Source organism: Gopherus flavomarginatus, chromosome 1 (assembly GCF_025201925.1).
Source record: "Gopherus flavomarginatus isolate rGopFla2 chromosome 1, rGopFla2.mat.asm, whole genome shotgun sequence".
Lineage (NCBI taxonomy): Eukaryota > Metazoa > Chordata > Testudines > Testudinidae > Gopherus > Gopherus flavomarginatus.
In genome coordinates, this window is record NC_066617.1 from 56,312,176 (window position 1) to 56,338,734 (window position 26,559).

General features: G+C 46.5%; 2 protein-coding genes across 2 annotated transcripts in view; both read left to right on the top strand.

Annotated features, from left to right (window-relative positions):
* Positions 1-26,559, top strand: part of LOC127042868 (uncharacterized) — a 972,530-nt gene that overhangs the window by 740,439 nt on the left and 205,532 nt on the right. The window lies entirely within an intron of this gene.
* PNPLA8 (patatin like phospholipase domain containing 8) overlaps positions 14,888-26,559 on the top strand; it is a 76,353-nt gene continuing 64,681 nt past the window's right edge. Inside the window, exons 1-4 of the mRNA XM_050936413.1 lie at positions 14,888-15,111; positions 18,371-19,581; positions 19,980-20,129; positions 23,569-23,720. Coding sequence (XP_050792370.1) covers positions 18,460-19,581; positions 19,980-20,129; positions 23,569-23,720 — 1,424 coding nt within the window. The 5' untranslated portion in view covers positions 14,888-15,111; positions 18,371-18,459. The remainder of the gene's footprint in view (positions 15,112-18,370; positions 19,582-19,979; positions 20,130-23,568; positions 23,721-26,559) is intronic.

Here is a 26,559-nt window from a genome sequence, read left to right on the forward strand (position 1 = left end):
CCCTGAAGAGGGGGGGAAATACTGTAGGGATGTGGCTGAGGGGGGAAAAAGAAATGAGAGAGCCTAGCTATAACACAGAAAATGTTCTAGTTAATTAACAGCATCCGTGCCAGAAACCACAGTACCACTGAAAGGAGCTCAAAGCATCTAATGTGATAAGATCATAACTTTTACACCCATCCAGTACTTTCCATTCTTAATATTTTGAGAACTTTCAGTGTATAAAATCGAATTGTCAATTAATCCTTACATGACAGTTTTGAAAGAAAGGGGCTTTTTGCCACTTTTGGCTGCCATCTAGTGTTAGGATGAAGAATATATATATTCTGTACTGAATTTTTTTTAATGAAGAATACTATAAAGCTTCTGACTACTGTTAAACTATGTTAATGTGAAAAACAAACAGTATTTTTCCCAAAGCTGAATTTGAGATATTGGCATCAAGCAGACTGACAATATCCAGCAACATCCTGGAAAAACCTTACGGAATGAAGATAAACTTTAATGAATTAAGTTAAACCTTACTGAATTAGGTTAAATACTTTTGGGGTCCATTATATTAAAAATGCAATTGTGTGTGTGTTATTGTATGTACCTTTTCTACTAGGAGGGTGAGATGATAATGTAATTCCTCAATCATCAGACCTTTGAAGCCACCCCCTGGAGTGGTATGCATGTACTAGTTCAAACTAGATTCTCCAGGGACTAACAGACAAAAAAGGATTTTTGGATAAATAGCCTGGTTTTAATCTGGCCCATGGCAAACTGATCCAGCAAACAGACAGGACCTCTGGTCCACAGACAGCCTCAATCCTTAGCGATGGATTGGAAGGACTTGGCCTATTAAGGCCCATGAGACTGGGTGCTAGCTCTGAGCTGAGACTGTAATGAATTTTTGACTGTAGAAGAGACCTCTTAGTGGGGTTTTGAAGGACTGTTCCTGCTAGATCCTGTTATGGTTCGGGTGATCTCTTGTAAGCTTGTTAATGTGTGTAGGTTCCTTTATTGTTTTTCATGTTTCCTCTTTAGCACTTTTACCTTAAGATTAAAACAAGTTTGCATAAAAAGAACTGTGTGGTATCTGTAACTGTGGGCAGTCACTCTATTAGCCATCTCTGAAGAGACAGCAAGCAGGTGGCAGCCTGCCTCTGCTGGAAATTACATAGTGAAGGCAGCAAACTGTGCAGCCTGGAAATACCCTGGTCAGAAGGGAGGGAGACCCAAGTCTCCACCCCAGAAAGGCAACAGTTGGGGAACTGTCTGGAAGCCTCAGAGTAGGTGCTCTTACTGGACCATTGAAAGGAAATACAGATGCTGTTGCCCTGAACTGTGACAAATGTCAACCAACTTTCACCATTAACTTCATCTGGGAACAGTCTCATGCTGTTAGGGACTGACAGATACAGACTAATAGGTGTAGAATCTAATAGGACTCTTCATGATGCTAAGCAGTATGGTCCAGATCCACAAAAGACACTTGTGTATTGCAGTGCCTAACTTTTAGGTGCCTAGAAAATCACAGGAACAGCACTGTGATCCATAAATCCTGAGTTAGGTGCCTAGAATTTTGATATAATTGTGTCCAAGGATCCTTTAAGGGCAGATGGGGCCAGCCACACCTGTGCAATAATTAATTAGCTGCTTCCCAGTGTGAGGGGGTCGGACTCAGGAAAATCAGGTTATAGTTAATGGGGACCTGTGCGTTATAAAAGTGCTGAGTGAGCTCAGTCTGAGAGTTGATAATGAGGGTCATTATGAGGGTGGGATGGGAGGAGTACTGGAGCCAGGGCTGGCTGTGGGCTGCCATGGAAGATTGTCTGACCTCCTTTCCCCTCCTCGCCCCCCCCCCCCAAAAAAAAGGTAACTCCAGAAAATGAAGAAGAGCTTAGCAGAGAGGGTGAATGGATACAAAGTAGAAAAAAAATAGCAGACTCAAATGTTGGTGACATAGTCAAAAAAGCAAAGCTGAGAAAATAAATAAACCAAAATGTTATAACTAAGGCCACTACCAAAGGAAACAAGAATAGGTGATGTTAACACTGTGAAAGTAGCTATGACTGGTTTTAAGAAAACATAAGGGATATAGTAAAAACTAGAAAAATGCAAGATAGGGATACATAAATACAAAGAGTAGGCTGATAAATGCCTAACAAACTAAAACTTTAGGGAAAGTTAAAAAATTGCCATCTACCAAAATATTTGACCGAAATGAAGGGGGTAATATATGGGGTACCACTGGACCTGATCAATGAGATAACAAAAAGCGTAGAAGATAGTGTTAAAAGTAAGCTGCTAACTAGGCCAGGTCTACAATACAAATGTTGATTGATGCAAATTATATCAGCATAAAGTTGCTGCAATTAGCATATTGCTTGTGTATTGTTCGCAGTGCAGGTACTCAACAGGATTGCGTGTATAGATACAAAGTGCAGTGCTCCAGGGGTAGGTATCCCAGTGTGCAACCATTCAGCACTCTCTCCTTTGGGAAGTTTTAGCAATGCATGGTGGGGCAGAAACAAGTTGCACAGGGGTGATTGGGATCAAGGTGGGCAACTGTCTCCATCCCATAATTTTCATGTTTTTTTTTTCAAAATCCCACAAACCCACATGGCCATCCTCATTGTCCACCATCTCTTATAAAGTATGGAGCCTGGACAGCTCTGCACTATTGTCATGAGTTTTGCAAGCACAGGACACACAACCCTCCAGTATTTGCAGAGCTGCAAGAACTGAATCATTGGGAAACATGATTTCTCCACCAAGTATAGCATGCAGCTCTTAGTAAAAGCAGCAGGTCTGCAGCTTGGTACTGAATTGACTGTTGGCCTCTCTGGTATGCCTGCCACAGTTCCTTTGCTTTCACATGACACTGCTGCTGGGTCCTGTTGTACTCCTTTTCCTGCATCCCCAGTTTGCTCGTAGATGTCTACAGTTCTGTGGCTGGTCCATAGCTGTGCTTGCACAGACTCTTCTCCCCTTAGGCCCAGAAGATCCAGTATCTTCTGTCTACTTCAAGTTGGAGCACATTTGGAGTGAGTAGCTGGCATGGTCAGCGAGACAGTTGCACAACAGAGAGCTGTTAAGTATGCTCACCAACCTGGACAATCAGGAAAAGACACTTCAAAAATTTGCAGGGCTTTAAAGGGACTTGGGCCTTCCAGTCTGCATGACTTCTGGGCAGTGGAGTTCAAAATTATGACCAGAGCGGTCAGTGTTGGGCATTGTGGGACAGCTGTTAGAGGACTGTTAGGATCGGCATGGAGAAGAATGCAGTGTCTATACTTGCACGACCTCAGTACATCAATCATGGCTCAATGCCGCTCAGAGAGGTGGTAGTATTATGGCAGCATAATGGGGAGCTTATACTGGTGGGTGTAGCAGGGTGCTGGTGCAGAGGCACCTAATTAGCCCCTACTCAGCCAGCCCCAATCAGGGGAAATAGATTGGGGGTGGGGAGAAGTCGGGTGCCTGGCCTTCAGAACTGGCTGCACCTACGGGCCTGAGGATTCAAGGGCCAGAAGAAGGGGGAATGGCCAGGGGAAGGTCAGTCTCCAGGCTGAGGGCAGAATCTGTGTAGGAGGGGAGATTGTCAGGCCTGCAAGCGTTGTATATTGTATGTCACTGGTGGGGGGAGAAATGTGTAAATAAAGCCGGGGTGCTGCAGAAGGAGAAGCCTCTCTGTGCTTTATTGGGGCAGCCAGTGGGTCCCAGGAAGAGGGGCAGGCAGAGGACCAGCTACAGTGGGAGGCAAATTTAAGTGTAGACATATACACAACTAGGTAGATGCAAAGTGGCTTACTTCAGCCTAATTTTATAGCATAGATCAGGCCTTAGTAAAAGAAGAGAAGAAAAGCCATCAAAAGCTGTACTGATTACATTTAAGGAAGGGACTCTACCTGATAAAATAATACTAGGGCATCAGATCTTTAGAACCAAGCCTTATATCTTCCTCCCTTAAGGTATTATAAGCAGGGCTTTGGAGTTATGCTCCAGCTCCCGGCAAAAACCTGCAGCTCCACTGCTCCAGAGCTGCTCCATGCTCCAGCTCTGGGCTCTGCTCCAAAGCCCTGATTATAAGTGTCCCAATATGGACATGTGACATGTTTGGTAAAGGGAAAATAAGGTGTGGTAAATGTGGGGATGAGCACTCTTATGAAAATTGTGTAGATGTGGAGGTCGTGTAATAATTGCACTGGGAATTACAGTCCAGCATATAGAAGATGTATTGTGGCAAAACAAACTAAAGCGATACAAAACTGTTAATAATATATCTTATGCAGAAGCTCTAAGGAGACTCTCAAATCATTTGGCAGAGAAGGAAGAGAAAATCATCACAGGAAAAGAGGAACTGAAGATACAGCCTCATTCTATAAAGAATATGATAAATAGTGAAGAAGGAATCAGCAATGACATATTGGTAGTGGGAAAAGAGGTTTACTGCATTTGTGATTAGTGAGAAATTGCACATAACAAATGGGAAAAATGAAAATTATACAAAAGGCCATGGAAAAATACTTGTATGTTAGCAATATGTCAATGGATCATATTCGTGCAATCTTAAATGAGGGTGATGATGAAATATGACTAGTATTGGAATTATCTTTTGTTGCAATGTGCACAGTTTGATAGCACATGATCAAGAAATAAAAGAAAATATACTTGAAATGAGAACTGAACCAGATATCACTTGTATCCAAGAAACATGGTTGGTTGAAAAGGTTGCTTTTAAAATTCTAGGGTATATTGCCTTTAGGTAAGACTGAAAACTAGGTAGAGGAGGCATCTGTACTTTCATAAGGGAAAGATAAAACTACATAAAGCAGGGGTCAGCAACCTTTCAGCAGTGGTGTGCCGAGTTTTCATTTATTCACTCTAATTTAAGATTTCATGTGCTGTTAATACATTTTAACGGTTTTAGAAGGTCTCTCTCTGTAAGTCTATAAACTATTGTGATATGTAAAGTAAACAAGATTTTATAATGTTTTAAGAAGCTTCATTTAAAATTAAATTAAAAATGCAGATCTTATCAGTTTAGTGCAGTGGTTCTTAACCTGGGATGCACACATCTCCTGGGGCACGACCGGTGCAAGGATATTTTGCGCCGTAGGCAAAACTTCCACCTTGTGCCCCCTCCCCCTCTGCACATTGGTTCATTGAGGGGCAAATCCCAATGAGCCTTTAGAGACCCCAGGGGCCGGCCTGCCCAGGGACCAGCCATGCCCAGGGGCTGCTCCCCAGACCAGGTTCCCCCCTCTCCACCCCCTGAACTCCCCTGGAGGGTGCACAACCCCCCCACAAGCCAAGCCTTCCCCATCCAGGTGGTCCTCGCCCCAAGTCCATTCACTGGCTTTGCCGTGCTTGGGCTGCTGCAGCAGCTCAGCAGGGAGAAGCCACCTTCCGGAGGCACCGGAGAGCCAGAGTGTCCTGCTTGCGGCAGCAGCAAGCCCAATCCACGGAGGAGCCGGTGTAGAGCAAAGGGCCAGTGCATCTAAATGCCTGACCCTCTGTCTCCTAGCAACTGATGGCCTGGGCCTCTCCCCTGCAAAGGTGCCAGCTGAAGGTGTTGGAGACAAAGGGATCAGGTGACCTCCTGGCCCGGGAAAGTGGCTGAGCAGAGAGGAGGGGCTGGGAGGGGTTGGTAGTCTGGAGCTGGCTGGGGACGAGGAGTGAAGTGCAGACATGGGGGGTCTGGTTCACTGCCCCCCAGAATGGACCCGGCCGAGGGGTCCGGTTCACTGTATCTACAAGCTCTGTTTTAGACCCTGTTCCTGTCATCAAATAAACCTCTGTTTTACTGTCTGGCCCTGCACCCCTCTACCTGAGACCCACAGTGACTTTTAGCCAGCCAGTAAAACAAAAGGTTTATTGGACAACAGGAACACAGGTTACAGCAGAGCTTGCAGGCACAGTCAGGCCAGTGGAGGAAGCAGATCATGAGTGTTTTCGACCACAAACTCCATCCCTCCCGATTTGCAACCTCATGGACCAGGCGGAGGAAGCAGATCGTGAGTGTTTTCGACCACAAACTCCATCCCTCCCGATTTGCAACCCCATGGACCAGTGGAGGAAGCAGATCGTGAGTGTTTTCGACCACAAACTCCATCCCTCCTGATCCACAACCTCATGGACCAGGCGGCAGCAATTCCTGAGCAGGAGCACTGATAGTTTCCTTATGTGGCAGAAACTGCAGCTAGTTGGAAAACGGGAGGGTTGCTCAAAGTGACGTTACACCGGCACGGTGCAGGGGGGCAGCAGCCCTGCAAAGGCAGCGGCGCTGCTAGCGGGAAGCAGCTGCACCCCTCCTGCCCAAGCTGCTGCCCAGTGTCCCCCGAGGGCTCCTGCAGGCTGCAGTGGATGTATGCAGGCGCCAGCCCACATGCGCCCCCCAGCTCCCTCCTCACCCAGAGTTACAATACTTCAACAATCAAAAAAGAGAGGAGAGCCCTGCCCTAGCCCTGCCCCCATCCACTTCCCACCCTGATTGCCTCGGTCATAACCCCCACCCCCCCTTGTCCCCTGACTGCCCCCTTGGGACCCCTGCCCCTAACTGCCCTCCCAGAACCCCACCCCTTATCTAAGCCTCCCTGCTCCTTGTCCCCTGACTGCCCCCTCCTGAAACCCCCCCACCCTAACTGCTCCCCTAGGACCCTACCCCCTACATGTCCCCTGACTGCCTCAACCCTTATCCACACCCCTGTCCCCAGACAGACCCCTGGGGACTCCCACACCCCATCCAACCACTCTCGGCCCCCTGACAGGACCTGCAGAACTCCCGACCCATACAACTCTCCCCCTGCTCCCTGACTGCCCCACGGGACTCCCCTTACCATGCCCATGCCCATGCCAGTCAGATGCTGGCTCCATATGGAGGCAAAACTCCACGTGGAATGCTGAGGCAGCTGGAGGGGGGAAGCTGTGGGAGGGGCAGTGGCGGCAGCGGCTCACAGTTCCGCGAGCTGCAGACCATGAGCACGGTGAGGAGGGAGTTGGTGGGGGAGGCGCGCCTGCTCGGGCTGTAACCCAGTGCCCCCCGGGGGGGGGGCTCCTGCAGCAAATGCATGTGAGCAGCAGTCCCCGTGTGCCCCTGTCATAACATTTTTCCCAGATCTGGACCTTAGTGTCCAAAATATGGGTGTTAGCATGAAAACCTCCAAGCTTAGTTACCAGCTTGGACCTGATAACGCTGCCACCAGCCAGGGATTTTATACAGTGCCTAGCTCACTGTGGTCTCCCCAAAACCTTCCCTGGGGGACCCCAAGACTCAGATTTCTTGAGTCTCACAACAAAGGGGAATAAACCATCTCCCTTCCCCCTCCTCCCCTCCAGGTGTTCCCTCCCTGGGTTCCTGGAGAGATATACAGAAGCAAACTCCATGAATCTAAACAGAGGGACTCCACCCTCCCTGTTTCCAGTCCTGGAAACACAAGTACCGAGAGCTAATCTCTCTTCCCCACTCACCCAGAGGGTATGCAAAGTCAGGCTTAGTAAATCTAACACAAAGAGATTTTCCCCCTGACTTCTTCCTCCCACCAATTCCCTGGTGAGCTGCAGATTCAATTCCCTGGAGTCCCCACTAAAGAAAAAACTCCAACAAGTCTTAAAAAGAAGGCTTTATATAAAAAAGAAAGAAAAGGACATAAAAATGGTCTTTCTGTATTAAGGTGACAAATACAGGGTCAATTGCTTAAAAGAAAAATGAATAAACAGCCTTATTAAAAAAGAATACAATTTAAAACATTCCAGCAACTACACACATGTAAATACAAAAGAAAACAATATAAACCTTATTGTCTTACTATGGAGACAGAAAGATCACTCTCAGAGCCGAGAGGGTCAGACACAAAACAAAGGACAAAGAACTCACACCCAAAACTTCCCTCCACCCAGATTTGAAAAAGTCTTGTTTCCTGATTGGTCCTCTGGTCAGGTGTTTCAGGTTACTCCTTTCGAGGTGAAAGAGACATTAACCCTTAGCTATCTGTTTATGACAGCCCCCCCCAGCTCCCCTCGCCGCGCTCGAGCTCTGCGGCTCCCGTGAGTATGAGATGCCGCCTCTCCTGCAGCAGGCTTGGGGCCCTGCGTCCCGGCGGCTCACACTCCCGGGAGCTGCAGAACCCGAGCACAGTGAGGGAGGAGCTGGGGGGCGCGCCTGCCACCGGTCTGGGGTCCCAGCCACCGGCCCCGCTCAGCCTCTGCTGGCCTGGGGTTCCGTTCACTCAGCCAGGCGTGCGCTCAGCGGGGCCGGCGGCTGGGACCTTGGCTCTCAGCCGCGTGCCAGGCAAAATCGGCTCACGTGCCAAAGGTGGCACACATGCCGTAGACTGCCGACCCCTGACATAGAACCATTACCACCGTCCTTTGCGTTCAGTGGAAGAGAACATCCTGGGTCTGGGTGACCTCGCGCCCTTTGGAAGCGCTGTAATGCTGTGAAGAAAACCTCAGAAACAAGCTCACTGACCATTTGCTGCACAGCTCTGCTGACTACCCCGTTAATGCACACAGCCTGCCCACCTGCATGTGTGGATGCTTCCTTTCGGTCATTTCCCTTCCTCAGTCCAGGAGGCTGCCTTGGGTTATTAAACACACGACCCTGGGCATTAGTAGCCCCTGTACTTGTGAACCCCCCTTGCCCCTGCTGCAACACTGTCTGCCTTGGGTCCCCTTCCAGCCCTTGGTCTCCATTAGGACTGCCCTGCGCTGCCGCTGCTGCCTCTGCTTGCACCCTTTTAAACAAAGGTACAGGCACCTGAGCAGCAACCTGAGCCTGAAAGAATTGCAGCCTGATACAGCCACTTGCAGCACGGCTGGTACATGAAACAATTAAATGTCCTTGCCTTCCTCTCCCTTCTCCTCCCCTCCCCCGTTGATGGTTTCAGACACTGACTAGCCTTTCTTACAAATTCACCTTCCCCAATTGCAGCTTCCAGCCTGCCTGTGGGTGGAAGTACCTGGGGCAGGGGGATGCTAGTTCCCCTTCTTTCCACTGTCCCCTTTCTGTGTAATTTGCCTCTGCCTGCCCTTCCCTGTCTCTGGGGCTGGGGGTAGGGGATAACAGTCCCCTGTTTTCTCAAGCTCACCCTTCTCCATGCCCCTGGAGCCATCAGGGCCGACTCTACCATTTTTGTGGCCCCAAGCAAACAAAAACAAAAAAGTCGCCTGGACTGTGCCGCTCCAAGAATGGATGGAATGCCACCACTTAGCATGTGCTGACTCAGGCACGTGCTTCCTCCGCTGGTGCCTGGAGTCGGCCCTGGGAGCCATACTGTTTCACATGCTGGTTCACATGCTGGCTTCCACATGGTCCTGCAGCAAGCCATGCCCAGGAGCGTCTTTGCCTGCTGCCCAGCCTGTTCTGAGTAAAGAAGCTGACCTTTTTAAGTCCCTCATTCCTAGGTAGTGAGTCTTCCACCACGCTGACTGCTCTTCCAGCAACTTTACATCTTCCCTCCTCCCCCAAGCCAGAAAGCATTGCCTTCTTCTCCCAGCCAGCCAGACAAACTCCTCCCTGCTTGAACGCACGGTGGTGATTATCATGAAAATTGAACTTACAAATGTAGGATTATGTACAAAAATACTGAATTCAAAAATAAAACAATGTAAAATTTTAAAGCCTGCAAGTCTACTCAGTCCTACTTCTTGTTCAGCCAGTTGCTCAGACAAACAAGTTTGTTCACATTTGAAGGAGATAATGCAGCCTGCTTCTTGTTTACATCTGAAAGTTTACCTGAAAGTGAGAACAGGTGATTGTCATGGCACTGTTGTAGACGGCATCGCAAGATATTTGTGTACCAGATGTGCTAAAGATTAGTATGTCCCTTCATGCTTCAACCAGCATTCCAGGGGACATATGTCCACGATGACGGGTTTTGCTCAGTAACAATCCAAAGCAATGTGGACCGACACGTGTTCATTTTCATTATCTGAGTCATATGCCACCAGCAGAAGGTTCATTTTGTTTTTTGGTGGTTCAGATTCTGTAGTTTTTGCATCAGAGTGTTGCTCTTTTAAGACTTCTGAAAGCATGCTCCACACCTCATCCCTCTCAGATTTTGGAAGGCACTTCAGATTCTTAAACCTTGGGTCGAGTACTGTAGCTTTCTTTAGAAATCTCACATTGGTACCTTCTTTGCGTTTTGTCAAATCTGCAGTGAAAGTGTTCTTAAAATGAACAACATGTGCTGGGTCATCATCTGAGACTGCTATAATACGAAATATATGGCAGAATGTGGGTAAAACAGAGCTAGGGGACAGATAATTCTCCCCCAAGGAGTTCAGTCACAAATTTAATTATGCTTTTTTTTAAATGAGCGTCATCAGCATGGAAGCATGTCTTCTGGAATGGTAGCCAAAGCATGAAAGGGCATACAAATGTTTGCCATATCTGGCACGTAAATACCTTGCAATGCTAGCTACAAAAGTGCCATGCAAATACCTGTTCTCTCTTTCAGGTGACACTGTAAATAAGAAGCAGGCAGCATTATCTCCTGAAATGTAAACAAACTTGTTTGTCTTAGCGACTGGCTGAACCAGAAGTAGGACTCAGTGGACTTGAAGGCTCTGAAGTTTTACATTGTTTTGTTCTTGAGTGCAGTTATGTAACAAAAAAAAAATCTACATTTGTAAATTGCACTTTCACAGCAAAGAGATTGCACTACAGTACTATGTTTGTATAAGGTGAATAAAAATATACTTTTTCTTTTATCACTTTATAGATCAAAGATTTGTAATAAAAATACTATACATTGATTTCAATTACAACACAGAATACAATATATATGAAAGTGTAGAAAAGCATCCAAAATATTTAATAAATTTCAATTGGTATTCTATTGTTTAACAGTGTGATTAAAACTGCAATTAATCATGATTAATGTTTTGAGTTAATTGCGTGAGTTGACTGAAATTGACAGCCCTAATCAGAATGCTATTTCAATACATGTGCATAGGGTATTTGTATGCTACTTTGTAATAAGTCTAATGTTAAAAGCCTTATACATATGCATGAAAGGGTCAGTGTGTACCAATATCACAACACTGTATTTGTTATATAGTCTGTGTAGTACCCTGTGCCATTTAAATGTATAATCTCAATGTAATTGGTCCTTACGACATATATATGTTAGTTTATGCACTACTTTTTTGAGTTGAAGGCGCACAATGTTAAAATGTTAGTTAATGCACTACTATATATATACTATAATGCTTTCTTTCTTGCTCTATTGACTATAATTTAGTCACCTAAATTTTCTCTTAATAAATAAGACTTTGCTCTCCCGTCGATTTGTGTTTTCACCAGACCTGCTAAATTGATGCCACTGCATCAATAGGAGTGGCACCAATTTAGCAGGCCAGTGTAGACAAGCCCTGGGTGAAATAGTCATTACAAATTTATTCAACAAATATATCCTTTTTTGTTTGTTTGAGAATTATTGGTGAAAAGACTTTGATTTTCCTTTCTTTCTCTTTAGTTTTAAATGCTAAAATAGATCCAGATTTCTACAACAAATCTATGGGCTACTGAGAAAAAGAGGACCACTACCACCAACCACCATCACCTCCTTGGTATATGTTGAGAAAGAGAGTCCCTTTGAAGTACAGCAGTTTAGCCCTCTTCATGCCTTCCCTCCATACCACCCTTCAGCATTTGTTATTGACTAGATTAGGTGACTCTCTGCTCAACTTGCTTTCTTTTGTAGAGCTCATTCGGAGATGCTTAATTTTTCCCCATTGTAGGAGCCTGGGCACCTACGTCAGTGCTATGAATGCCTAACATTTAAGTCCCCTTTGAGTTCACAGCTGAAGAAGGCAGTGCCATCTGACCATGAAAAAAATCATCCACATTTTCATCATGTGTAGATCAGGTCTGCGCAGGTCAATTTATCTATGACTGAGCACGATCATCATGTGGAAGCTGCATCTGGCACTACATGCAAAGTGGACCTAGGTAAGAAAACCTGACACACACGGCTCACACCTGCCCACACCCAGTGCCTCAATAGATCCTCAGACTCCCCAATGGTCTCCAGCCTGAACTACAACCTTGGTTCTAATCTATAAAGATTTTTCAGAGATGAGGCACCTCAGAAGCAAATTGGATGAAACTATAGTAAAGACCAGTGTGACATTGCACTCTATATGATTTTTGAAAATATGCTAACAAGTGTGAATATAATGTAACTGGAATATGCTTCATGCAGAAGGTCTCTGTTCATCCTATTTGCATGAATATATCATTCTTGTATCTGAAACTAGAAATACAAAATATAACTCTGAGGTCCTATTGTAATTATGCAAAGTGTGGGCCATTAATGGTGGTTTGGAATCTTGATGGCTCCCATTAACTAGGAGAACTGACGGTAGGTGGCTCTGTTTACTTGCAAGCCATCTGGAATCCATCTTAAACTTGGGGCTTTTCCATTTAGAAGGAGGGGTGGGGACCCAGAGAGACAAAAGATTCCTGTCTTGTGCCAAAGCTATAGAAGGGGGTGGAACAGAACAAAGGAGGCTGCAGTCATGAAAAATCCCCTAGCTACCACCTGAGCTGGAACAAGGACTGTACCAGGGAAAGGATTGGGCCCAGACTAGGAAGGGGTCTAGTCCGTGAATAAAGCTTACTGGAACATCTCTGTGGGTGAGATTTACCTGTATTCAGTTTCTTAATGTATTAGGCTTAGACTTGCATGTTTTTGTTTTATGTTGCTTGGTAACTTACTTGGTTCTGTTATTACTTGGAACCACTTAAATCCTACTTTTTATACTTAATAAAATCACTTTTTGCTTATTAATTGATCCAGAGCAAGTAATTAGTTCCTGAGGGACCAAACAGCTGTGCATCTCTCTCTATCAGTGTTAGAGAGGGTGGACAATTTATGAGTTTACCCTGTATAAGCTTTATACAGAGTAAACCAGATTTATTTGGGGTTTGGATCCCATTGGGAACTGGGTGCTAGAGACAGAGTACTTGTTAAGCTGTTTTCAGTTAAGTCTGTAACTTGTGGGGGATGTGGTTCAGACCTGGGTCTGTGTTTGTAGCAGGCTAGCATGACTGGCTCAATAAGACAGGGTACTGAAGTCCCAAGCTGCCAGGGAAAACGGGCTCAGAGGTAGTCTCAGCACATCAGGTAGTAGTCCCAAGGGGGGTCTCTGTGACCCAACCCATCACAGTGAATTATCAGACATACAGATGAATACGATGTGTTGAAGAAGAGTCAACACGCCTTTTGTAAAGGGAAACCATGCCTCACTAACCTATTAGAATTCTTTGAGGGTGTCAACAAACACATGGACAATGGTGATCCAGTGGATATAGTGTATTTGGACTTTCAGAAAGCCTTTGACAAGCTCCATCAGCAAAGGCTCTTAAGCATAATAAGAAGTCATGGGAGAAGAGGGAAGGTCCTCTCATGGATCAATAACTGGTTAAAAGACAGAAAACAAAGGGTAGGAACAAATGGTTAGTTTTCAGAACGGAGAGAAGTAAATAGTGATGTCCCCCGGGGACCAGTACTGGAATCAGTGCTGTTCAATATATTCATAAATGATCTGGTAAAAGACCTAAGCAGCGAGGTGGTATAATTAGCAGACGGTACAAAATGACTCAAGATAATTAAGTCCAAAATTGACTGCAAAGAGTTACTGAACTAGAAGAGTGGCAACAAAATAGCAGATGAAATTCAATGTTGATAAATGCAAAGTAATGAACACTGGAAAACATCATGTCAATTATACATACAGAATGATGAGATCTAAATTAGCTGTTACCACTCAAGAAAGATCTTGGCATCATTGCGGATGGTTCGCTGAAAACATCTGCTCAACATGCAGCAGCAGTCAAAAAGCGAACAGAATGTTAGGCACTATTAGGAAAGTGACTGATAAAACTTCACATAATATCACAATGCCACTACATAAATCCATGGTACGTCCACACCTTGAATACTGTGTGCAGTTTTAGTCACCCAACACAGAAAAGATATATTAAAATCGGAAAAGGTAAAGAGAAGGGCTACAAAAATTCATGGCTGGGAAAAACATGTCACAGACCAAGAAATCTGATTTACCCCACGGTAAGGGGCAGGGATGCGGGATCCCCAGCTGGGGAGAAGTTCCATATGAGAGAGTTTAATAAGACTGGAATTTTTCAGCTTGGAAAAAAGATGACTAAGATGGGATATGATAGAGGTCTATAGAAAGCCACTAAGGAAGTGTTATCTACTCCTTCACATAACAAACACAACACCGAAGGGTCACCCAACAAAATAAACAGGCACAGGTTTAAAACAAACCAAATGAAGTACTTTTTCACATAATGCACAGTCAACCATGTAACTCGTTGCCACACAATACTATGAAGACCAAACTCTAACTGGGTTGTAAAAAAAAAAAATGCGATACTGGCCATCAGCGGGGATAAGCCAAGATGGTCAGAGATACAACCCCACACTGTGAGTGCCAGAAGTTAGGCCTGGGGCAAGGGATTGGGCACTGGACAAACTGCTCTGGTCATTCCCTCTAGAACATGGGCCACTGTTAGAAGACAGGCTACTGGACTAGATGGACCATCCGGCTGACCTAGGAGGGCGAGTCACATGTAGCAGAGCCACGCGGAGCTGCCCGATGGGCCCAGCCGCCTAGAGCCCCGCGGTTTGAGGGCGGGTAACGAGGCTGGGGTCCTGCGCTGGGAGACACACTCGGCGGACGAAAGGAGCGGGCGCAGCGCTTGGTGCCTGGGAGCGTCCAGCAGCCCCCGGACACACCCGCCTAGGCCAGGCCCAACGCCCGGTCCGGGGCGGGTCCCTCACGCAGCGCCGAGCGGAAGGAACGACGTGCACCGCCCCGCAGCTGGTTCCGGGTCCGGCGCGTGCGCGCTGGCGTGTCTCCGGTTCCTGCCCGTCGCTGTGTTGTTGTTTTGAGCCGGTCTCCAGGCCCCGCCGCCGTGAGGGACTCGCCGCGGCCCGCGCGCCAGGAGCGACGGGGAACGGCCGCGGGGCTGCCCCTGCCTGGGAGGGGCGGTGGCAGGTCGCGAGGCCTCCTCGGGGTCTTGCTAGAGAGGGGGCGGGGCCATCGCCCAACAGGTGCCAGCGCGCCGGCCTGGGGCCGGGCCCCCCCGGGGTAAGTGTCAGCGGGCTCCGCTCAGCGCCGGCCGGGACTGCCCGCGCTCGGCACACGCCTGAGCGGCTCCGCGGGCGTGTGCGCGTCTCGGGCGGGCGAGAGACTGTGCCCCGCGCGTCTGGGGACGGGCGGGTGAAGAAGCGAGACTGTGACAGGCCTGTCTCGGGGTGGGTGTATCCGCGTGTGTGACATTGGGTGTGCCCTGCCCCCCACCCCACAGGTCACACTGGGTGTGTACCCCGGGTGTGCCCTGCGCCCCACCCCACAGGTCACACTGGGTGTGTACCCCTGGGTGTGCCCTGCCCCCCGCCCCACATGTCACACTGGGTGTGTACCCCGGGTGTGCCCTGCCCCCCACCCCACATGTCACACTGGCTGTGTACCCCTGGGTGTGACCTGCCCCCCACCCCACATGTCACACTGGCTGTGTACCCCTGGGTGTGACCTGCCCCCCACCCCTCATGTCACACTGGCTGTGTACCCCGGGTGTGCCCTGCCCCCCACCCCACATGTCACACTGGCTGTGTACCCCTGGGTGTGACCTGCCCCCCACCCCTCATGTCACACTGGCTGTGTACCCCGGGTGTGCCCTGCCCCCCACCCCACATGTCACACTGGCTGTGTACCCCGGGTGTGCCCTGCCCCCCACCCCACATGTCACACTGGCTGTGTACCCCGGGTGTGCCCTGCCCCCCACCCCACATGTCACACTGGCTGTGTACCCCGGGTGTGTCCTGCCCCCCACCCCACATGTCACACTGGCTGTGTACCCCGGGTGTGACCTGCCCCCCACCCCACATGTCACACTGGCTGTGTACCCCGGGTGTGACCTGCCCCCCACCCCACATGTCACACTGGCTGTGTACCCCGGGTGTGACCTGCCCCCCACCCCACATGTCACACTGGCTGTGTACCCCTGGGTGTGACCTGCCCCCCACCCCACATGTCACACTGGGTGTGTGTCTCCCTCCGCCTCATGTGTCACACTAGATGTTTATACCATATATGGCACTGTCTACGTGCATGTGTCCCATGCCACTGGGTGCCTGTCACTCTGTCCTGCCTTTGTGTGTATCACAACATATAGACCCTGTTTATTGTGTGTGTGTGTGTGATGTCACTGTGTTTATACTGCATATTTGTGTTCTCTATGTGCATATACCATGGATCTTGTCTTCCGTATATCATGTATGTATCTCTCTGTGCTTATACAGTGTGTGTGCCCTGTTTGTGTGTTATGGTGCTTACACCATCAGTGAAAACAATGAGGAGTCCTTGTGGCACCTTAGAGACTAACACATGTATTTGGGCATAAACTTTCGTGGGCTAAAACCCACTTCATCAGATGCGTGGAGTGGAAAATGCAGTAGGAGAAATATATACACAGTACATGAAAAGATGGGAGTTGCCTTACCAAGTGGAGGGTCAGTGCTAACGGGACAATTCAATTCTCAACAGTAGAGGAAAAATCACGTTTGTAGTGGTAATGAGGGTGGCCTGTTTCAAACAGTTGACAAGAAGGTGTGAGTAACAGTAGGGGGAAATTAGTCTTTGTAATGACCCATCCACTCCCAGTCTTTATTCAGACCTAATTTGATGGTGTCCAGTTTGCAAATTAATTCCAGTTCTGCAGTTTCTCATTGGAGTCTGTTTTTGAAGGTTTTTTTTGTTGAATTGCCACTTTCAGGTCTGCTATTCAGTGTCCAGGGAGACTGAAGTGTTCTCTGACTGTGTTTTGAACGTTATAATTCTTGGTTTCTGATTTGTGTCCATTTATTCTTTTGCATAGAGACTGTCTGGTTTGGCCAAAGTACATGGCAGAGGGGCATTGCTGGCACATGATGGCATATATCATATCGGTAGATGTGCAGGTGAATGAGCTCCTGATGGTGTGGTTGATGTGATTAGGTCCTATGATGATTTCCCTTGAATAGATAAGCAGACAGAGTTGGCAAGGGGGTTTGTTGCAGGGATAGGTTCCTGGGTTAGTGTTTCTGTTGTGTGATGTTTAGTTGCTGGTGAGTATTTGCTTCAGGTTGAGGGGCTGTGTGTAAGCAAGGACTGGCCTATCTCTTGTGAGAGTGAGGGATCGTCCTTCAGGATAGGTCGTAGATCCTTGATGATGTGCTGGAGAGGTTTTAGTTGGGGGTGTAGGTGATGGCTAGTGGTGTTCTGTTACTTTGTTGGGCCTGTCCTGCAGTAGGTGATTTCTGGGTACCCTTCTGGCTCCGTCAGTCTGTTTCTTCACTTCACCAGGTGGGCGTTGTAGGTTTAAGAACGCTTGATAGAGATCCTGTAGGTGTTTGTCTCTGTCTGAGGGATTGGAGCACATTTAGTTGCATCTTAGAGCTAGTGAGTGTCTTGTGTTCTTGTCTGTGTTTGTAGCATGTATGGGGTATGTGATAGCTAAGTAGCACCTATGTGTACCTGTCACTATGTTTATACTGTGTATGAATGTGTGTACATGTATACCATATCTGTTTATACATAGTCTATGTTTCTGTGTTCTGTGCATGTACATCACTTACGTGTCTGCAGCCATGCATCTCAGAATATGGCTTCTTGAGCTTTTGCAAACCGTGTCCTGACTACTTATGGCAGTACTCACAAGAACAGAGGTGTTAAATCCTGATGTTTGGGCCAAATCCTAGTTGGAGTAATAATCTGCCTGCCTGAATTCTTCCTACAGTTTCAGCTGGTGCAGCAGCTTTTGCATAGTATTTTTTCAAACTGTTGCATTTCACTCCAGAAGTGGTGGTTCTTCAATGGTGTGTTAAATCTCAGTGTATAGGTTGTATGAGATTTATAAGATTCAGGACGAAAGGTATTCAAGATATTATTTTTATTGGTGGAATGTGCTGGATTTGCAGTCCTAAAGTGTAAAGTCAACTATTTATTCACAGAACACATACAACATCTTGACTGGAAAAATCATTTTTAGGGATGGCATTTCCATGTTACCCTTGGTCTCTGCTCACCTGTTTGTTAGAAACTGTGTGGGGGCTACCTTCTGATTTCCTATAAGCAAACAAATATTTTGAGTGACTTTGGTTGCTGCTTATTGCCTTGGGGTGCATTTAAACTAATAAGCTAAAGTGGGAAGGTTCTGCATGTCATTACCAAATACTCTGAGCAATAGAGTACCCCTAAGAACATATCTCATTTGAATATGTTTGTTCCCTATTTAAATAGAGAACTAAATTGTATTCATTTGTAAACTACTCCTAATCTTTATTTTAACTAATGTTTTCCATTTCAGGTAACATCATGAAGTGTGACTTTTTTGAGATAAGCTTTATGGAGTGAAGTAAAGAAGCAACATATGAAAGACATAGATATTTATAAGTAATGTCAGTTAATTTGCCTTTAAATGCATATTTGTATCTCCTGATTAACACAAGAAACCTTTGGGGGAAGCAGAGAAACAAGCAGCTGTACTACTTGTGTAGACCTAAACTTTATTGGAGGATTAGTCATGGTATTCCATTTAGAGTTTTTCATACAAGCAAAACTCAATGTAAATGGACCAGAAGCAAAACACTGGAGTGTAGTAAACATATTTATAGCTGTGACTTTTTGTATTATAGAGTGTCTAAACATAGCACTTCTTCTCCCAAGGGACTAACAAAAGTGAATAATCGTATGTCACGAATTAAGAACACTTTTGAATCTGTTTCAAAGGCTGTTTCTGACACTCACAGTGAACTGGTTGCACGAATAGCTCGATTCAAGCCCAACTCTGGCATATTGGGGAAGGCATTTGAAAATAATGTTCAGGAAAACAATCTCCAGGTAAACCTAGAAAATGATAAACGAACTGCATGTGCTGGAGCTCAGGGAGATTACAACAATAGTCAAACTGTAAAGAATTTTGTTCACGCAGATGGAAACACAGAGTCTGCGTTGATAAGTAGAAGTGGCACTAATCAAGCTACTTTAAAAGATTCTGTAGATATTGAAAACAACCTTTTTCATGTAAGCTACTTCACTACAAATTTTGGAGAGACTTACAACTTTTTAGCAAATCATATCAACTGGTACTTTGGCACTAATACTGTTATGGATCAGGAGAAAAAAGGAAATGCTTTTCTACAGGACTCCAGGAAGGAACTCAGAAATAAACTTGATTCACCAGAAAGTGACATAATGAGTAATGAAAATGGGATAAGTTCAGCAGCTGCTTTAATTTCTGCTGCTGAAATACAAGATGCTGAAAAGACAAATACTGCTCTTCCAACTTCCACTAAAAAGAGCATTGCAAGCTTCCTTTCCTACCCTAGTAACAGTGTACAAGCTTTTGTAGACAGTTATGTAGGCAGTCTGGTCCCCAAGTTGAGATCTGAGACAAAAGCCGCCTCAGAAGATAAATCACAAGAACGCAAAGAGTCTTTGAAAGATGAAGAGCATGACGACAAAGAGATCAAAACTGCAGAAGGGAAAGAAAAGCGTTTGTCTCTTCAGAGACAAAAGGCAAGTATTTGCTTAGTATTTACAAATACTGGGTTTTTTAGCTACTGTAGTTGTCAGAGGCATGTTATAATGTTATCATTTCAAAGCTACGTTGAAATCTCATCTGCATAGGTGAAACATTGAACCAAGTTATTTGAAGGACTGTCACTGTGAGCCAGATCTATAATAGGCTCTTCTAATTTATGCAAATGAAGAACCAGAGATCAGTTTAGTAAAAAAACCCAAACAAACAAAAAACCACCTTCCTTGAAGCCTGTAGTGGTATTCTACTATAAGCCATTCATCTCTTCTTGAAGTAAGCTAAGAAAACAAAAATTCTGAAAAAGCCTTGTCAAGTTTTGAATATATCTTCTTGGAGCAGTTTCATATTCTTAATATACATATCTGTTTATCTTTAGATTATTGCAAGAGTGAGTATTGACAACAGAACACGGGCTTTAGTTCAGGCCTTACGAAGATCTTCTAACCGAAGAGTCTCTATTAACAGGATTGAAGAACTGACTTACCATCTTCTGGAGTTTCCAGAAACCAGAGGGGTTGCTATTAAGGTACAAATCACTTTCACGCTCAACCTATCAACTACGGATAGATAAAACATCTGTCATTACATAAGAACTTATTATCATAAAATAGATAAATGTATAATCTATCATTTTGTTTTTTCTTATTAAACTGTTGTATCTTATACTTGTGCTATGTGAATATCTTACATTAACAATAAAAAAAATTGATTACCTCCAAGAGATTCATATGTAAGCCATCATGATTGGCAGTTAATGTCTGCTTTGGAGAAAACCTTGGACTTTTATTCTCCTATACATTAATTGTTAAGGAATTCTTTAGTTCTCGAAGCAATATTGTGTACAGTGCCATAACAGATCCCCTATCCTAATTGAAGTCCTTTGTGTGCTCCTGTAATACAAATAATGAATAGCAGTAATAAACCCAGTAGACTGTTCAGTACAACAGAACAGAAACTTTTCATTGTACAACTAAAATAAATTGAAGGCTTTTCCTGTCTGAGAGAGCCTTATTTTGTCTTAATAAACACCTTAGATTTTGGCATTGTAGTCCATAACAAACTATGAATACCATATCTGTTCAAAACAAAAGGAGGAATTCAGGCAGAATGGCCCAGATCCAGAAATGGCCCAGATCCCAGATTTAGTCATTACTCTGATGCACAAAACTCCCACTCACCCTTCCCCTAACCCTGTAGGCATCCAAACGCAGTAGGTACCTAAGTTTCTGTCTATGGGCATGTGCACCACTGTGTCAGGCAGACTTCCAGATGCCTAATCTCAAACCTAAACGCCAGTGCAAGTCTCAAACCAGGTAGAAACGTGTTCCCCTGCTTCTTGTCTGCAGGGGCCTGATCCAGAAGGTGTGCTCATAGCACCCTTAACTCCACACAAAATGGCATGGGGGAGAAAAAGGCTACCCTTATAACTAGTACCCTACTAAATTCATGGGCCATTTTGGTCAATTTCATGGTCATAGTATTTTTTAAATAGCCAGTTTCAGATGTTGTAACCATGGAAGTCCTGACCCAAAAGAGGGTTGGGGTGGGTCACAGAGTAAAGGGAGGTTGCCACTTTTGGGGGGACAAGGCTCGCCTTATGGATAGGTGACCACCCATGATCAGTGGGACACCATGGTCCATCCTGCTTTCTCCCAACAGCCAACGCAAGGCCTCTTGAACTCCTGAGCCCAGAGATGGAGAGGGGCAGGGCGAGGGGCGCCCCAGCCAGGGTCTCATACTGTGTGCCAGTCTTCAGCTGCTAGTCCTGGCAGGGCTGTGGAGGGACAGGCCTTCCTCTTCCCTTGGATGGGCCGCTCCTCGGGCTCGGTCAGATCCACCTCCAGGAACCTCCCCTGGCTGCACTAGGGGAGGGGCAGGGGCCCTGCAGAGGAAGAGGAAGTCCCATTCTGCCATAGCCTGTCTGGGACTAGCAGCTGGAGTGTGTTGCACGTTAGAAGGCCCCAGATGGATTGTCCCCAGTCCTGCCTCTCCCCTACAAGAGCTCTGCGACTGTTCTGCCTTCAGAGTCCAGCTCACCAGACCCCAGAGGTGGGTCTGACTGGCCCCAAGAGCTGCCCCTGCAGGTAAAGAGGAAGTCCTATCCCTCCCCAACCCAGCTGGGACTAGCAACTGGAGCCCAGCACATGGTGGGAGTCCCCAGCTGGGGTACCCGCAGCCCTGCCCCTCGCGTACAATAGCTAGGTATCATGGGTGAGATCAGATTTCACAGTCTGTTATGCATTATTCAAAGCCATGAATTTGGTAGGGTCATACTTATAACCCTTAGTACAATGTATAGGGTACTCACCAGGATTTGGGAAACCCTAGTGCACTTCCTCCCTCTGCTTGAAGAGAACAGGATTTAAACAGGGGATTCCTGCTTATTAGAAGAGTGCCTTAGCCACTGAACTACAGTCGTTCTGTCTCTCTAGCCTAATGCATATTTAATTGTTTATCCAAGGTGAAACAGCTTCAACAGGAGACCCACATCAGAATAGCCCTGATAGATGGGAAATCCTGTTCCAATCCTTCTTTTGATCCAGGCCAAGGTCTCCCACATCCTGCAATGAGTACCCTGACCACTGTGCTAAAGATTATAAGAGGAAACTCCTCCTCTTTCACTTCCCACCCAGACCCACTGGCTGTTTTATGTGGAGTTAGCCAGGGGCTGCTGCTGTTCTTTCAAGAACTGGCTTATACACCTAAGATACCTGATTCCAGCAGAGGGTTCCCAGCTGTGCATTCCAAGCAGCCATAGGTATGTAGGCAGTGGGTATAATAGATGTGTATATAAAAAGTTCAGCGTTCTTCCAGTGAGCAGCTGAGGGAGGTGCACTGCCTTTCCCATTCTCCGGCTGGTGTGGTTTAGGTCGGCCCTGAGTTTGGGGCTGCTGGGGCCGCCCCATGGCTGGGCTGCTTGGGCTGATGTGGCTGGGGCTGGCCCAGGGCTCATGTTGGTTGGCCAGCACACCTCAGGCCAGCCCAGTGCTGCTTGGGCTGCTGGGGCCAGCACGGTGATCAGTTTCCTCATGTGGTTGGGGCTCAAGTCAGTCAGCCAATGTGGCTCTGGGCTGGCACAGCCAGGCCAGCGTGCAAGTAGGCCTGCTGGCCCAGCTGGGACCAGTCCAGGGCTCCTCCAGTGGCACGGAAGGGAGTTTGGGGTTCTAATGGGCCTGGAGCTTTTCTGGCTTTGAGAGGCAGGATGGAGTGCCTGAGAGCTCTGCCTCGGGGTGGGGTGGGGCAGGGCCGGGCCTCATGTGGATGGGGCAGAGCCAGGAGGCTAGCCTCCCTGAAGGTGCCCACCCGCTGCCTAGGGTAGGTACCTTCCTCCAGCCCAGAGATATGCTCCTAAGTCCCTGAGGGGGCAGGGCCAAGGATATTCCCCTCACCTCAGTGTCTGATATGGGCTATCTTAAGCATCTGCTCGCTGAGCCTGCTGGTTTTTGTGCATCCCATTTTCAGGCACCTCTCTCTCTCTCTCTCTCTCTCTCTCTCCATGCATTGTGTAGGTGTCCGGCGCAGAGTGTGCCGATTCCAGTGTAGGGCTAGGTGACTAGTATTCAGGTGTTGCAATGCTGAGCATTGCTATGCTTAAGTCCCTTTTTGGATCTGGGCCAATGTAATTACCTGAGTTGCTATTTGGCTAGTACACCAAAATTAACACCCTAACTCTAAAACCCCTGTAGCTGTAGTTGTAATAGATATTAGAAGTTTTTAACTGTTTCACCTGGATTGTTGCATTGTGATATGAAGTTTCCCATGAATACACAAGACACAGGGTGTTGGACTTTTTCATCCCCTCCCCATCCCGAGACTGTAAATCTCCTTTTAAAAAAAAATAACCTTTTTTTAATTTTAAATTAAACTTTGCATTTAAATTTAAATTTTAAACTAATACATTAAAGGTGGAAGTTTTTTGGTATTAACACTTAGTCTAAATACAACTTTTTTCATTTCAACTATAGGAAAAAATAATTCCATGCTTACTACAGCTGAGACAAGGAATTGATGAAACTCTTCGTGCTGCTGTTATGGAGGCTTTGGCTATAGTTGGATATACGGATCCAGTGAAAGCCTGGGGAATTCGAATTCTGACTATTGATGGAGGAGGAACAAGGTATGACAGAAACTCTTTATCCCTTTGTAAACTGCGAATGCAGGTAGATTTGCAGTCAAACTCCAAGCTCTAGAACCTGATCCTACAAATATTTGTGTGTGTGCTTAACTTTACATGCGTGCTTGGTCCTGTTGATCCCTCAAGATAACTCACCTGTGTCAAGTAAACTATGTACATAAGTGTTTGTGGGAATCAACCCCTAGTTTGTTTATGGAGGCAAGTAAAGGAAACAAATGTAAGATTATTTTTGTAAAAAGTCTTTCTGGTCTAATTTATGATTGATCTTAATACTTCTGGTACCTGAGATTAGACAGTCTAAAAAGATTAATTTAATTTTTTTAATTTTAAAGGGTTCCATTGTGCATTATGCTGTTTAGACTGCATAGTTTCTAATTGGTTAGAAGAATTGGCTTACAAAACTTCAAAATTGGTATAAAATGAAAAATACCCTCCTTCCCCCACACTTCCTGTACCCATCGCTTTTCAGCTGCATGGGGCAGGATCACTGTCCAGGAAGCCGCTCCTCTATCTACCCAATCCTGTGTATCCAGACCCCCTCATACTCAGACCCTCCCACCAAGCCTCACTTCCCCCCCCCCCGCACCCAGAACCCCCCCTGATGAGTCCCACTCCCCCTGCACCTGGACTACCCCAACAAGCCACCCACACCCAAATCCCATCCCTGCCGAGCCCCAACCACCTGCACATAAGCTCACACAACAAGCCCCTATGCATCCAGATCACCCTGCACCTGGATCCACCGTTGAGCCACCCACACCCACATTGCCCCACACAGAACCCTTTCAATGCACACCTGGATCCCCCCACACAAAGTTCCTTCACGTTTGGATCCTGCCTTGCTGAACCTGCCTGCTCACAGTGATCTCTCACCTCTGTGCAGCCAGTGACCTGTGTTCCCCAAAGCCAGGCTGGAGCTTCCGCATTGATTTGTCAAATAAAATTTGCAGAATTTTTTCAGAATTTTAAAATATTGTGTGCAGAATTTTATTTTATTTTTTATTTTATTTTTCTGCACAGAATGCCCTTAGGAGTAAAATTTCTTCATTCACATCAAAGGCAGTTATTTAGGACTAAGTCCATGGCGAGTTTTAAGTTCCAAAACTATCCTGTTTTGGTTACTTGAGAATATAGAAATCATTTTCTTTTTCTTTTTTAAAGGATATGCCTTGTCACCCCTTTAGCATAACTCCAAAGCTACTCAGCTGACTTTTGTTAATGTTTTAAAGAAAATCACATTTCACTTAGAGCATGAAAACTTCAATGCAAAAGGAAAAGCCTTGAGACAGTTGACATGGTGAAAATAGACTTATATGATGCAATGGTTCTTTTCAATCTTGTATTTCAGTGGTTCCCAAACTTGTTCCGCCGCTTGTGCAGGGAAAGCCCCCGGTGGGCTGGGCCAGTTTGTGTACCTGCCGCATCCACAGGTTCGGCCAATCACGGCTCCCAGTGGCCGCGGTTCGCTGCTCCAGGCCAATAAGAGCTGCTAGGAGCAGCGAACCGCGGTCACTGGGAGTCGCGATCGGCTGAAACTGCAGATGCAGCAGGTATACAAACTGGCCTGGCCCGGCCCACCCCGCCAGGGACTTTCCCTGCACAAGCAGTGAAGCAAGTTTGGGAACCACTGCTATATTTAATTTATCTAGCACTGATATGCTCTCAACTTGACAGACATTTGATGACAGGGTTCATTCCACAAGGAGTTTACATTCTAAGGACTGTTAGGGTATGTCTACGCTACAGGATTATTCCAATTTTACATAAACCAGTTTTGTAAAACAGATTGTATAAAGTCGAGTGCATGCGGCCACACAAAGCACAATAATTCGGCGGTGTGCGTCCATGTACTGAGGCTAGCTTCGATTTCCGGAGCGTTGCACTGTGGATAGCTATCCCATAGTTCCCGCAGTCTCCCCCACCCCTGGGAATTCTGGGTTGAGATCCCAGTGCCTGATGGGGCAAAAAACATTGTCGCGGGTGGTTCTGGGTACAGCCTCACCCCTTCCTTCGTGAAAGCAGCAGACAGCCGTTTCACACCTTTTTCCCTGGGTGAACTGCGCATATGCCATAGCACAGCAAGCATGGACCCTGCTCAGATCAAGACCGCAATCGTGAACATTGTAAACACCTGGCGCATTCTCGTGCAGTCTGTGCTGAACCAGGACCTGCAAAACCAGGCGAGGAGGAGGCGGCTACAGCAGCGTGGTGACGAGAGTGATGACGACATGGACACAGAATTGTCTCAAACCGCGGGCCCCTGTGCTTTGGAGATCCTGCTGGTAATGGGGCAGGTTCTAGCCATTGAATGCCAATTTTGGGCCCGGGAAACAAGCATAGACTGGTGGGACCGCATAGTTTTGCAGGTGTGGGACGATTCCCATGGCTGCAAAACTTTTGCATGTGGAAGGGCACTTTCATGGAACTTTTGACTTGCTTTCCCCTTCCCTGAAACGCCATAATACCAAGATGAGAGCAGCCCTCACAGTTGAGAAGTGAGTGGCGATAGCCCTCTGGAAGCTTGCAATGCCAGACAGCTACCGATCAGTCGGGAATCAATTTGGAGTGGGCAAATCTATTGTGGGGGCTGCTGTGATGCAAGTAGCGAAAGCAATGATTAAGCTGCTGCTACGAAAGGTTGTGACTCTGGGAAATGTGCAGGTCATAGTGGATGGCTTTACTGCAATGGGATTCCCTAACTGTGGTGGGGCCATAGATGGAACCCATATACCTATCTTGGCACCGGAGCACCAGGGCACCCAGTACGTAAACCACAAGGGGTACTTTTCAGTGGTGCCGCAAGCAGTGGTGGATCACAAGG